Raw genomic sequence first — 14,093 nt, 5'->3', positions numbered from 1 at the left:
GGCAGGTGCAGCGGAGACTCTAGCCCGAGCGGAACTACAGGTGGGTTTGGGAGGACTGGCAGCTTGGAAAAGGACGTGCTCTGGCCTTCAGCCACCTCCTCGCCTGGTGAGTAAAGCCCTCCTGGTCTGGTGAGCAAACTGTCGGGACGAGGGCTCAAGGCTGAGGACCCTTGGGAATCCAGTCCCACCAGGGAATGCCCAGCCTCGGTGCCCAAGGCCGGATCTGTCAGGCGAAGCTGGGTCATGGTGCAGTAACAAACAACCCGTCTCAGTGCTTGAACTACAAAGGTTTATTTCTTGCTCATATTGCTTATCCACTGCGAGTGGGTGGGGAGGAGTGGGGGGCTGCTCACCACACTCTCCTAGGAACCCGGCCGGCGGAGGGGCCTCCACCTTGAGGCCAACTGCACCTGCTCTGGACGCTCTGGGAGCGTCAGCCTGGCAGCGACTCAGCACGGAACTGCCTTGGTCACCTTGATCCCCGGGACGCCCCGGCCTGCCCCATCTCTGCTGGCTACAGTCTCCTCCGGCCCCACACGGCTTGCAGTGGCAGTTGTGGGGCCTCATCCCCAAGTCCTCGGGCCAAGGGGTACCCAGTCTTCCGCCTTCCAGGGAGCAGGAGTTGTCCCCCTCCCAGAAACACCCAGAATGCTCCCAGGCCTTCTCCTGGATCTCTCTCGCGAGTCTCTGGGGAGAAGACTGTTCTGCGAACTGGGAGACGGGCATACCTTAGTCACATGCGCTCTCTGCTGCTCAGTGCCTGCGATAACCCACATACAAAACGTGGGCTGCGTCTTCCCCATCTTACATCCCAGCGGTCAAGGAGTGGTCATGTGGAAGCACTGGGCTCTTTGGAAGAAAGGGCCCTACTTTCACCATTTTGTCCTCTAGTTCCCCACCCCTGTCACCCTGGAACCTTCTGGAATGTGCTGCGTAGCCCAAACTAGAGAGGGGAACCGAGGGACTGGTGGGGTTGGCAAGTGAACGCTCTCAGGCCTGGGAACATTCGAACAGGCAACAGTGTTGTCCAGATGCCTTTAATTCTAGCGCCATGGTCGGCAAACTGCGGCTCGCGAGCCACATGCGGCTCTTTGGCCCCTTGAGTGTGGCTCTTCCACAAAATACCATGGCCTGGGCGAGTCTATTTTGAAGAAGTGGCGTTAGAAGAAGTTTAAGTTTAAAAATTTTGGCTCTCAAAAGAAATTTCAATCGTACTGTTGATATTTGGCTCTGTTGACTAATGAGTTTGCCGACCACTGTTCTAGGAGAAGCAAAGCTGCCCCAGGGGTCCTGGGAGGGCAGCTGGGGGGGGGGGACCCTTCAGAAATGAGGGGAGGCCTGTAGGAACGGCCTCCAGACATGGGCCGCCCTGGGCAGCAGGCCCAGCTGTTCCAGCTGCAGCCGCGGGGGCCTGCAGGCGCTGAGTTTGCTGTAGAGAGCGAGCGGGCTGTCCTGGGGCCTCAGGGAGAAGTGGGCCTGCGGGGCCAGGGCCCCCCAAAGGCCATGGTAGGGCTGAAACCTGGGGGGCGGAGGTGGGTTTGGGGCCGGCGGGGTGCTCGGCCCTGAGGACACGGACAGACTCCGCTTCTGGGGGTTGCTCCCCGTCGAGGGGCTGCTGAAGGGGTTGGAGGACAGGCGGCCACTGGCAGAGCAGCTGCTGCTGCTGAGGCGGCCGGGCGGGGGGCTGCGACCCGCTCTGGGCGGGAGGGGTGCAACCAGCCTGGGGGACTTCAGGCCCATCACGTGCTGGGAGGCGATGTAGAGGTGGCGGAACTCCTGGTCAAACAGCGCCACGGCCTGGCCCGTGAACTTGGAGAGGATGTTCCGGTGGACGTGTCCGCTGAGCCAGGTGAAGCTGTGGGGAGGAGAGAGGGGGAGGGTGGGAATGGGGCCACCGGGTCCTTCCTCAGGGGAATGTGGGGGCAACAGCAGGACTGGAAGGAGGGGACTCCGCCCTCCGCCCCCTGTGCTGCCTCATGTCATCCTGTGTGTCCCCTTTCACAAAAGGCAGAACTGGAGCTCCCAGTCCAGCCAATGTCGGCTGGCTAGTGAGGAAGTTGCCAGAGTGACTTTTTGGCCTCGGGTCAGGGTTCCTCCTGCTGCTCAGATTATGGCGCCTTAGCCGATCCCCGCAGAGGGCGTGTGGGGGCTGAGAAGGCAGCTCCTTGGAAGGCAGGGGCTCTATGATCATGAAAATCTAGAGGGTGTAGGTCCATTTTCAGGCATGTGGACCCAGAGGGGCGGGAGGGGAGGGAGAATCCTGGGCCCCTTGGCAGGTGGAAAGGGGAACACAGGGCGAGCTCGCAGGAACCGGGCGTCCGGGGTTTGCTGGGACACCCAGGACGGACACCCAGGACGGGACACCCAGGACGGACACCCAGGACGGGACACCCAGGACGGACATCCTCAAGCAGAGGTCTTGGCCCTCCGTCCATCACAGGTTTTAGGAGAAAACAAAATGTTCAAGGCATTTAGGTATGACTTTCCATGATTCCCTGATTTAACCAAATTCCTTTCTATTTTTTAAAATATCTTTTTTATTGATTTCAGAGAGGAAGGGAGAGGGAGAGAGAGATAGAAACATCAGTGATGAGAGGGAATCATTGATTGGCTGCCTCCTGCACACACCACACTGGGGATCAAGCCCACAACCTGGGCATGAGCCCTGACTGGGAATTGAACCGTGACCTCCTGGTTCATAGGTCAATGCTCAACCGCTGAGCCATATAGGCCAGGCGAAATTTCTTTCTATTTTTGATGAAAACTCCCCTCATCATGCCCTTCCCCCTTTAACCCCCTCCCCCCACAAAGAAAACCCAACCCTTGAAAATGTCTGGTGACAGCACAGAAGACCCACCAAGAGCATCAGGTCAGAGATCCCTGTGTCCCTAATCATGTGAACCTGGTGTGGGCGCTATGGGGGCTGGGTGGTCAGAGGGCAGGGCATCCGAGAGGCGGCACCCACCAAGGGCCTCAGCCTCCAGCCCCAGATTGAGGAGCAGCTGAGGCTGAGCCTGGGGCCAGCCAGGTGGCAGGGGAGGTGCGAGGACAGGCACAGTGGGGCTCCTGGCTACACTAAGAAGTCTAACGCCCTGTGTTTGGGATCAGGCTGGATGAGGTCAACAACTACATGCTTTGCTCAGTAAAACAAGTCCACAGGTGCCCTGGCAACTGATGAGGTCCCCACGCACCCAGAGGCCCCTGGGCTGCCACCTGAGCCTTTGTGCTGGTCCCCCACCCCTCGGCCAAAGAGGCAGCCAGCTCTTCAGTTTGGCAGAACTAGAGACAACCAGGGAGGAGGGCCAGACTACTGGAAGCCCAGGGAGAGCCAGGCTGAAAACGGGGTGAGGGCTTTTCTCTTTGTTGCTTTGTTTCCATTGGCTACAGCTCTAAGGGTCCCAGAGGAAAGGATCCTGATAGGCTAACAGATGAGCCTGAATGCTGAGGGCAAAAACATCGTCCTGCCCTCTCTCCAGGAGCTGGGTTTTCCAGTTTTCAGGGATGGCCCTGCATCTTGAAGCCCTCTGCCCCCTCCTCCTGGCACCTCCTGGGTCAGGATGGCACGCCCAGCTGGGCCTCGGTGGGCACCGGGGAGCTGGAGATGCTAGTCAAGGGCACTGGGGACTGTGGGCCAATCACCTGCCCCTCTGCTCCTTAGGGCCCCATCTGTCAATGAGAGGAGCATCACCTCCCTCGGGGGTGTGAGGAGGATTAAATCCTTTCTGAATCCTTACAGGTCTGACTGCACCTGGCCCGGGGCCTGGCACAAAGCTCGCCAGGGTTAACTCTTCCTACTGGCCCCAGGGGCAGGGGCCACCCCGTGATGAACTCTGTAAGGACAATGAAATGAGAACTAAGAGCTAATTCTCCCTGCTGCAAGTAAGGTTCCCTCTTCCTTTTCTCTCCCCGAATTCCTTCCTCTGTCCTTTGTCACTGTCTGGAAAGCTTTTTAATGGCTAAATAAGCCTCTGGCCAGTCTCATAGCTGGTTGCTAGGGGCTGAGAGGGAGGCATGGGAGGACTACCTAATGGTGAAGGGGTGTGGACACGCCATCTCTGACATAAGAAACAGCTTACGCTGAGGGAACCTGAGAAACAGAGCTGGGAACCGAACTTCAACTGTCTGACTCCCGGCTGGGCCCTGCCACTTCCAGTCCCTGGTGCCCGCCATAGGTCCCGGGGGATTTGGAGATGCTCCCGCACGGAGGGGAGAAGGGGCCGGAAGCTGGTGGTTGGGGGCCACAGAGGGTGGCGCTTGTCGTTTATTGAGGACACTGTGGCGTTCAGCAAGCCCTGGCAATTCTGAAGTGAGAGGGGGGCTGTCTTGGTGCCCCCCAGTCTTTTCCGGACCACATCCCCCCGCCAGCCAATGTGGTATCCTCCAGGGGTCTGGCAGCCCTCAGGACCAGCCTCCTCTCAGTCCCCACCCTTTCAGATCTTGCCTATTCCATGTCCCCCTCCCCCGGGGCCTTGCCAGTGTGCTGGCAGGCTAATAGCAATCATTTATTGAGCACCTACTATGTGCTAGGAGCTATGCTACATGTTTTGCAAACTTTATCTGCAAGGGAAGATACTGTTATCCCTCATTTTACAAGTGAGGAAAGCAATAACAAAAAGAATAGAATTGCATACTCTAAATGGGTGAATTATATAGCATATTAATTATATATCAAAATGTTTAATATATATATATTTATTGATTTCAGAGAGGAAGGGAGAGGGAGAGAGAGATTGAAACATCAATGATGAGAGAGAAAATCATTGATTGGCTGCCTCCTGCACGCCCCCTACTGGAGATCGGCCCACAACCGGGGCATGTGCCCTTGACGGAAATCGAACCTGAGACCTTTCAGTCTGCAGGCCAATGCTCTATCCACTGAGCAACTGGCTAGGGCCTCAATACATTGTTTATAAAATAAAAAAATTTTGAAAATAGGAACACACACATGCTAAAACAAATTGCATGGGTTTATAATCATATCTGAGACAGCTGAGGAGGAAATACAAGGATTCTATATCCTGTTGCAATATCAAGGGAAACTCAGGCACCAGAAAGTGACTCTCTACCCTGAAGTCCTCCCAGGAATAGCCCATTTCCTTTCCTCCCCCATTTGTTCAGGCCTGTCCTCCCTCCTGGGAACTGCTGATGGGGGGATGGGGCAGGGGTGTGCCTGAGCGCCTGAGGCTGGTGGGCACCACACTCAGCCTTGGCCTCCACAAAGCCACCACAGGTGAGACCCAGCGCTCACCTGTATGATCCAGAAAGGACGTATCTCCAGTCTGAGATGATGAACTTCTCCTGGACTTGGCCGGCGAACTTCCTGCCTGATTTGGCGCAGTACACCTCTGCTTCCACACTCCGGATGGAAATGTTCTGTTGGAAGGGAGGTTGAGGTGTTGCTCGCCAATCACGTATTTATAGATACACGCCTGCCCAGGACAAAGTCTGGAAGGATGCTCACCAACACGGAACAGGGTTATCTCTAGCTGGTGGGATTATAGGCCATTTTTACTTTATCCTTGGCTGAATTCTCTAAATGGCCTTCATTGTCCTGACAATACTCAAAGTAACCGAAGAAAAAAAAGGGAGGGGGGATGGTAGAAAGCAGAAAATAGAAGCCAAGGTCAGTGCCCCTGGAGCCGTCAGTCTCGGCTCCCATGGACCACGGAGGTCTGGCAGGGCCAGCCTTGCCTTGTGAGTGACCTTAGTGACACGAGTGCCTGACCCCAAGCTGGTCAGCGGGAAGGCTCAGTGCAGCCAGAGGGGTCAGCTGTGTGGAGACCTCACTGGACCCTTCATTGTTTTGTCTAAAAAAAGGCATGTGGCCCTGGCTAGTTTGGCTCAAAGGATAGAGAATCGGCCTGCGGACTGAAGGGTCCCGGGTGTGATTCCGGTCAAGGGCACAAACCCAGGTTGTGGGCTTGGTCCCTATTGGGGGCTGTGCAGGAGGCAGCCGATCAATGATTCTCTCTCTTTGTTGATGTTTCTATCTCTCTCTCCCTTCTCTGAAATCAATACAAATATATTTAAAATTTTTTTTAAATAAATAAAAGTAAGTTTAAAAAGGTGTGTCCACGTCCAAATCCTGGTCCTGTTTGCCCCCTTCCTCCCCAGCAGCGTCTGCTGCCAGCCGGCATGGAAGCCTGGGGAGGCTGGAGAGATGAAGGCGGGCAGGCAGGCGAAGCTCGGGAATCGCAGAGGAAGGCGGAGCACTGCTGAGCTCTGAGATGGCGGGAGGAGGGCCACCTCCCACTGTCCCTTGGTGGGCAGCGAGCTGTTGAGTGTGGCCTGTGTGAGCCGTGAAGACAAGGCCGGCACTGACTCTCCCGTTCTGTGGCCTCATGCTGAGCAGGTGGGATCCAGGTAAGATCAAGCAGACCCAGTAATCAGAGGCCCGGGGCCTGTGACACCAGGGGTGCCTGAACTCAGCTGCCTGCCGGTCAGCGTGGAGGGGACAGGCAGGGGGACGGGAGGAGGACAGGCCTCCAGGAGGCGGACCTGCCTGAGCTACAGGGAGTCACCAAGGGAGCACCATCAGCTGTTCAGCTGGGCCTGCTGCAAAGCCATGGGCGCGTGGACATTTGACCTTGAATTAGTTGCCCCAAAGGCGACACTGAGGGAACCCTTATCTCGGGGTTTCTTTTCTCATTGCCAGAAGAAGGAGGTGGGGAGGTTGGTTAAGTCCCAGGGGATGAGCATCCTGTTGGGGCTACAGAGGGCTGTCCTCCCTCCTGACCGGAATCACACAGGTGCGGAGGTTGCCCTGCGCCGTGAAGCTCCCTCAGCTGAACGCAGTGAAGGTGCAAGTGCCAGAGGCTGATGCTCAGCAGCTGCCCTGCCCTTCCTGCCCTGGGCAGCTTGGGGAGGTCTGGCTGGCGTGGCTCAGTGGTTGAGCATCTACCTATGAACCAGGAGGTCATGGCTCGATTCCCATTTAGGGCACATGCCTGGGTTGTGGGCTCCATCCCCAGTAGGGGGCGTGCAGGAGGCAGCTGATCAATGACTCTCAGCATTGATGTTTCTATCTCCCTCTCCATCTCCCTTCCTCTCTGAAGTCAGTAAAAATGTATTTTTTAAAGAAAGGCTATGAGTGGAAGTGAAAATCTCTTCCAAGTCCGGTGTTCATCCCGTGGGACCCCCCTCCCCCTTTCTCCGGCCACTGCAATCCTGGAGGCCACATCTTCCTATGGAGCTACAAGATGAGGGAGGGCTGTCTGACCTTCACTTTGAGCAAGAAATAAACCTTACTGTGTGAAGCCACGGGCACAGTGGGTACCTATCACCGTGCCCTGGCCTGCCTTGTTCTAATCCAACGCGCCTTTCAGACTCCCCTCGGGCCCTACCTTGAGGTGCCGGTCAGAGACCTGCACTTTGTCACACATCTCCTGGAAGAGCGGCACGCCTCCCTGGTCCAGGAGCACGCAGACCAGCACCCCGCGCTTGTTGGCCGCCTCCAGGATGTCACAGAAGATCTCCACGTCCGTGAACACGTCCATCAGGATGGCCAGGACCTGGGGCAGGGCGAGGGGGCAAATACCAGAAGGGTCAGGTCCAGTGCTAACTGGTTTCAGGGAACTTAGTCCCGTGGGCCTGGGAGCGCTGGTCCCACGGCGCTGGCAGAGGGAAGGGAGGTGCTGGCACCAAGCTCAGAAGCCCTTGGGACTTCCTGAGCAAGCTCTTCGTCCATGGGAGGACACAGCGAGATGCTGTCTAGGAACCAGGATGTGGGCTCTCACTGACACTGCCCGACCTTGGTCTTGGACTTCCAGCCTCCAGAACTTCTTGGTGTGAGTGTCTGGGCAGGGGAGGGAACAGCTGACAAATTGCTCATCCTGGGCTCGAAGTCAGGAAGGATGTTCTAGCTGGGAGACCGTGATCCTTGCTTGAGCTCCGTGCCTGTTATGGCAAAATCAAGTGCCTGTACATATTTAAGTTTACGGGCCCTCTCTGCTGAAAGAGAAATGCCTCTTCATCCAAGTTATCAACATAAGAGGCAATTATCTCTCCCAGGATGTCAGTAAATCCCTAGTTGTGTCCCAGCGAGTCCCTTGTTCTCCTGAGACAGGGCTGGTGAGCTCCTTTAGGAGATGGTGCAGTTTCTGCTCTGGTGGCTTCACTCTGACCCTGTCCTGACCCGAGACCCTCCTTTCTCCCCCCTGACCACCTCCCTCAGACCTGCTGGCAATGACCCAGTGACCTGTGGGGGGGTGGGGGGTGGGGGGTGGGGGATGAGGTGAGGGAGACAGCCCATCCCAGGCAGGGTCTCAGCCTGAAAAGACAGTGTTTGCCCCCTGGGGGTGGGCGGGGCGTGGAGGTGGGGAGCTGCTTTCTCCTGGCTCCTCTCCAAGCTCCACTCCACCCTCCCAGCCTCCCAGAGAGCTGATTACATTTCTTCTTTCTACAGTCAATCCATGTCTTGCTCAGAGACGGGGAGAGGCAGAGGGAGAGGGGGGCTGAGCAAGGAGAGGGGGCTTGTATGCTGAACTTCTCCAACTTTCTGGTCTCAGGACCCCTTTACGCTCTTAAAAATTATTGAGGCCCTAGCCGGTTTGGCTCAGTGGATAGAGCACTGGCCTGTGGCCTGAAAGGTCTGGGGTTTGATTCCGGTCAAGGGTACATACCTTGGTTGCAGGCTCGATCCCCCACCCTGGTCAGGGCTTGTGTGGGAGGCAACCAGTCGATGTGTCTCTCACATCAGTGTTTCTCTCTTTTTGTCTCCCCCTCTCCCTTCCACTCTCTAAAAATCAATGGAAAAATATCCTCAGGTGAAGATTAAAAAAAAATTATTGAGGACTCTAAAAAGCTTTAGTTTATGTGAATTATAGCTATTGATATTTATCATATTAGAAACTAAAAGTGAGGACATTTTGAAGTGTTTATTTATTAGTTATTTTAAAATAACTAATATTAGTTACTGAAAACAATATTAAACCCATTACATGTTAATATAAATAACCCTTTTAATAAAAAATAACTGTATCTTCCAAAATAACAACGGAATGTAGTGAGCGGGGTGTTGTCAATCTCTGTGGTGTCTGGCTTCACGGGAGACAGCTAGCCTGCGTGTCCGTTGTGGTGTGTTGTTTGGGTGGAAGTATGTGAAGAGAAACCGGCCTCACGCAGATCCGTGGTTAAAAAGGGAAGGACCGTACAGACCCGCTTGAAAGGGACCGTGGCTACTCTTGGAGGACGTACTGATCACGGCCTGTGGTTTTTGTATGTTATGATGCTTTGACATCCCAGAGCTGCTGATTCCTGGAGATAGCAAACACCTGGCCTGTGCGCATGTCTTTGATGTGCAAACAACGCTATCCAGAGCCAACACCCAACCACCCTCTTCTTTAACTCGCACACAACAACCCCATAAACAGCCCCTGCCCTTCATCACCCAGGCCAGGGCCTGGACCACCAGGGATCCTCTGTAGCCCGGAGCCTGCCACCCTGACCCAGACAGGCCAACCTCAAACTGTTTACTGCGCCCTCCTTGTCCCTCCTGCAAACCGTAACACAGGCTCGTGTCCCTGCTGTCCCCTTGCCGCCCTGCCTCCTGACCGCCCTGGTGCTTCCCGTGTGGCCCTGCACGGCACGGGGAGCTGTGCCACAAGCTTCTTCCTCCAGGCCTGCGTGGCTCACTGCACCTGGTTCGAGCAAACCTCACGTGGGAACCCTAACCGGAGCATGCTGGATGGTCAAGGCCAATTTGCCATACGCTTGCATGCAGGCGAGGATGTAACCTGTTCATGTTAATGTAGCACGAGCGTGTATCCCTCATTGGCACGAGCCTCTTCTGTCTGAGCGTGTATAGAAGTTGCCACTGACCAGCCAGGTGGGCTCGGCCGCTTTGTGGGGGCCGCTTTTGTGGGGCTACTTGGAAGAACTACTTTGCCTGATGGCTCCTGCAGTAGCAATGGCTACTTGGTCTACAATGAAATCTCTCCTGCATGTGCCTAAGACTTCTCACGTCTTCTCCATCTAACACCTGGCATCCTACAAAGGACTGTTGCTCACTCTTTGGCCCAAAGTGTCAGGCAGAGCTGCTGTGGCCCGCTGGCCTCTGATCCTTGTTCCCACCCTCATCACTCCCCGAGGCCCCCTGTCAACCAGCTGTCCCACCAGAGGGATGGCGTGTCTCCCCACCTCCCGGACCCTCAGCTCTCTCAGACCTGACCTTGGTGTCTGACACTCCCTAGGCCTGGAATGCCTTTCCCTCCCCTCTCTGCCTGGCAAACTCTTACTCAGCCTTTGAGACTCAACTCAGTGAAGCCTGCCTTAGTCACCTTCCTGTCTACTTCCAGGCACAGAGGTTGCTCAAGCTCAGGCTGACCCCCACCAGTGGATTCCTCACCCCCCACCCCCACCCCGTCCTCTCCTCTTCTCCCCTCTCTTCCCCTCCCCTCCCCCCATCCCCTCCCCTCCCCTCCCCTCCCCTCCCTTCTCCTCTCCTTCCTCCCTGGGCAGCTGAGCTCCCCAAAGGGAAGGAGGCCCCTGTGTGCTCTGCCATCCTGGCTTGGCTGACAGAATTGCAGGCACCCTGCTGGCACGTGGCCAGTTCTGTGTCCTAGATCAGGGCCACAGTGGCGGCCACTGTCAGCTGTAGCTCCTCCTGCCCCAGGTGCACAAGATGACTCTCCAGCACAGCCCATAGATGCCCACTCCGCGCCCCCAAAGCCCAGAGGGGCGAGAATGGACCAAGGGAAGAAATGTGTCACCTGCAAACATTCTCCCTCTGTCTCTGATCACTTACAAGTTAAAATTTGGTTACACTGAAAAGAACTCAAAAAAGAATGAGCTGATATTTAAGCTCACGTTTTTGTTGAGGTTCCAAGTTTAATGCTGTGTGAAATCCAAAGGCTCCAGAAAAAGCCCCCAGGGGTAGGCAGGCTGTGTGGGGGGTGGGGAGGCTGTGTGGGGGGTGGGGAGGCTGTGTAGAGGTTGGGGAGGCTGTGTGGGGATGGGGATGGGGATGGGGGGGGAGGGAGGGAGCGAAGTTCTGGGGAATTTAAATTCAAGGGAACAACGGGTGGAGCAGCAGCTTTTCATGTCGCTGGCAGCTGCCGAGCAGTATCTCATGTTCGGTGACAGGCGGCAATGGGGTTTGGCAGATGGTCCAGGCAGGCAGCTAGGAGCATGGGCCCATCGTGGGACTGGCTGCATGACCTGGGCAACTCCCTCAGCCTCCCCAGGCCTCGGATTCCACGCTGGACTAGGGTCCCTTCCAGCACCCAGGGCCTGTCTCCGTGTGCTGGCTCTGGTCTCCCTGTGCATGAAGTTCAGCGCTCTCCCAGGGATGGGTACGGCTGGTGGGGGAATTCTCACAGGGTGAGCGACACCCCCGGAAAGAAGCCAGGTTAGGGCTTGTGAAGCATAATCCCCACAGAGTCCTTCTCCTTCCCCATTCCCCTCCTGCCTCTGTGGCCCGAGGCCTGCTAATGTCCTTTCTTTCACCAGCACAGCCAGTTAGGAATTTAAAACAACACAAATCAGAAGATTTCACCTAAAAGTAAGACTTTTCAGCTCCTCTTAGCAGGTAGGAAGACTGGCTCCGTTGGTGCTGAGTTGATGCCACCTTCTTTGCCACAAACCCCACCACTCCCTCTTGTCCCAGGCCCCCACGAACTTCACCCATTTAGTTGCCTGTCAGGCCTTTGCAGGCAGAGTTTGTGATACACACACACACACACACACACACACACACACACACACACGCACGAGGGCTTCAGGATGGGCTGCTCCCACAGAGATGCGAGAGGGGCTGGACCCCCAGCTACAGGCTGTCACTGAAGTGGGCTGTGATCCCCGCTCAGAGCCTTCAATGGCTCCCACTGCCCACAGTGGGAAGAGCAAACTCCTTAGCACGGCTCACGATCTCCCCCGGTCCTGTCCCACCTCCTGCCACTCAACATTGAGTGACGTACAGACTCACAAGCCCACCAAGCTCTGTGTCCCCCTCACCTTCCCTGCTTTGTGCCTGATTAGCGCCTACACCTCCTCAGGACCAGCCCCGAAGCCTCTCTTTCCGGAAGCCTCTCCTGAATTCCCAGGCTGGGCAGGCGCCGCGCCTCCATGCTTCCAGAGGAAGGGGCCACTCCACGGGGCACATGCTGGTCCCTCGTCCTCTCTGACTCGCCTAGCCCTGTCTGCACACAAGTGCGCTGCAGCGCCTGCCTCCATTGGTGGTGGGGCAGACAGGGGGCCAGGTTAGAGCTGACGTGCAGAAAAGTCTACAGCAGCATGGAGCCTGGGTGGCGGGGATGGGGAAGGAAGACAAGGCCCAGGCAGGACTATTGCAGGAGCTCAGTGATGGGGTGGCGCCTGGGACCCAGGCTGTGACAGAGGGGTTCAGGAAGTCAGGGATCCCGGGTAAGGCAGAGGGTGGCATCCCTGACTCCATCCCTTAGGGCGGGACGCACCCCTCTGCCTCCTCCACCAGCCCGGTTCCTCCCCGCCCGCCCCGGCCAAGGAGCCAGCTCGGCCATGGCTACCTGGCTGGTCCGGGTGATGCAGCGGCGGATGAGGTCCCTGATGTTGCTGTGCTTGTCCGTCTGGAAGTACACGGTGGCGCTGGACCTCTCCTTCAGGTAGGGCTTCTCGGCCGAGGCCCAGGTGTGCAGCAGGGCGGGCTCGCTGTCCTCCGAGGCCACAGGGTAGTAGGTACCTGACTGCAGGGAGCACGAGTCCAGTCCCTTGGTTCCGGCCGCGGCCCCTCCCGGGGTGTCCGGAGTACAGGGGGGCTCCTTGGCCTGGGCCTGGATATACTGGGTCTCCGCGGAGGACAAGAAGTCCACCTCCCCTTCCTGGCTGAGCACCTGCCAGTAGGCCTCGGGCCCGCCATCCAGGAGGGCATCTGTGGCCAGCCGGGCGCTCTCGTGGTCGCTGAAGTCGGCCCTGGCCAGCCGGACCCACTGGCTCTTGACATCCTCCAGGCGTCTCCGGATCTTGCCCACCTGCCTTGCCCGGCTCATGCTGCCCTGTCCCTGGTGGTGGCGGGGAGGCGGCACTCCAGCTGTTCCTGATGTCAGGGGCTGGCAGCCCCCACCGCGGGGGAGTGGAGCTCCTAGAAGCACCCCGCTCCAGGGACTGCTGTGTGCCAGCGTCCGGGGCTACCTGCCACCTCACTCGCGCTCCCAGGAGTCATTTCCCGCTGTTCTGTTGGGAGCAATGCTCACCTGGAAGAGATCCCCAGCTGCGCCGGGCGGGGCTATCTCCCAGCGACACCTGCCCTGCCCGCCGGCCAGGGGGCTGCTCAATCACGCCCTGGCACTCAGCCTGGGAGACTCCCTCCTCCCGGCGGCAGCGGGCGGCCAAGGTGAGCCGGTTTCCTGGTTTCCCGCTCGCTTGTTGCACAATCTCCCCGAGTCCTTGTTACAAAGCAGGGAGCCTCTCCCAGCCCATACCTCTGTGGGCCCCTACTGTGCTCCTCAGTTCAACACCCAGCATTCAAAGACCAGGGTTTCCTGGCAGGGCACATGCTGCCCCCCTCCCCCGCACCCGCCTTCCCACCCTGGTGAGCAGGGAAGCTGGGTGCACGCCAGTGCTCCTCCTCTCTCCTGGTGACACCCCAGCTCTCAGTCCTCCCTTTGCTCTGCAAAAGCTCTACTCCCCATCTCTCTCCCCATTGTGACTGTCATGGTCACAGAACACATCTCAGATTATTCCTACCCAAAGGGTGAGGAAGCTGCAGAATTTCCTTCCAACCTCCATTTGTCATGGGTCAAGGGCTGCTCCCAGAGCAGTTAGTTCCCCACACGGCTGGCTGCCCTGTGCGCCAGCACAGCTGTGATGCCAGAGAAGGCCTTTGGGCAGGCACAAGGGCGCACAGTAGGAGACTGGGAGCAGTGAGCACCAGTGGGATGCCAGCAGGGCACGGCCAATATCTGCTCAGAGAACTATGCCAGAAGCCTAGCATTGCGTGGCCTTCAATCAGCTAGTACAGCAGGAGCCAGAGGTCCCTCGGTGGCATGGCTACTCTTTGGAGGAAACTTGCTAGACGCATCTGTAACCTCCCCAGAACTGTGGTCCAAGTGGCTCAGTCCAGTAATAGAGTAGCATTTTCAAAATCACGGCCCAAAGAAGAGAAAACGAATTTTAAAAGA

The 14,093-nt window shown here is 57.1% G+C and overlaps 1 protein-coding gene across 1 annotated transcript; it reads right to left on the bottom strand.

Moving 5' to 3' along the window:
- Nucleotides 1-269: 269 nt before the first annotated feature.
- On the bottom strand, nucleotides 270-13,190 carry FAM83A (family with sequence similarity 83 member A). Its single transcript, XM_080646652.1, has 4 exons — nucleotides 12,483-13,190; nucleotides 7,344-7,511; nucleotides 5,249-5,373; nucleotides 270-1,855 (listed from the first exon to the last, which is right to left on the bottom strand). The coding sequence occupies exons 1-4, from the start codon at nucleotides 12,960-12,962 to the stop codon at nucleotides 1,321-1,323; spliced, it is 1,308 nt and encodes a 435-aa protein (XP_080502778.1). The 5' UTR covers nucleotides 12,963-13,190; the 3' UTR covers nucleotides 270-1,320.
- Between the last annotated feature and the right edge of the window lie 903 nt (nucleotides 13,191-14,093).

This window comes from Plecotus auritus (assembly GCF_963455305.1).
Source record: "Plecotus auritus genome assembly, chromosome: 11".
Lineage (NCBI taxonomy): Eukaryota > Metazoa > Chordata > Mammalia > Chiroptera > Vespertilionidae > Plecotus > Plecotus auritus.
Note: the sequence above shows the minus strand (reverse complement) of the source record. Positions and strands in the feature narration are given on the sequence as shown.

Coding starts and splice junctions, on each gene's coding strand:
- FAM83A (XM_080646652.1), bottom strand. CDS start 12,962: ATGAGCCGGGCAAGGCAGGTGGGCAAGATCCGGAGACGCCTGGAGGAT. Junction 7,512..12,482: donor GCATCACCCGGACCAGCCAG/GTAGCCATGGCC, acceptor GCCCTGCCCCAG/GTCCTGGCCATCCTGATGGA. Junction 1,856..5,248: donor GTCCTTTCTGGATCATACAG/GTGAGCGCTGGG, acceptor TCCTCCCCACAG/CTTCACCTGGCTCAGCGGAC.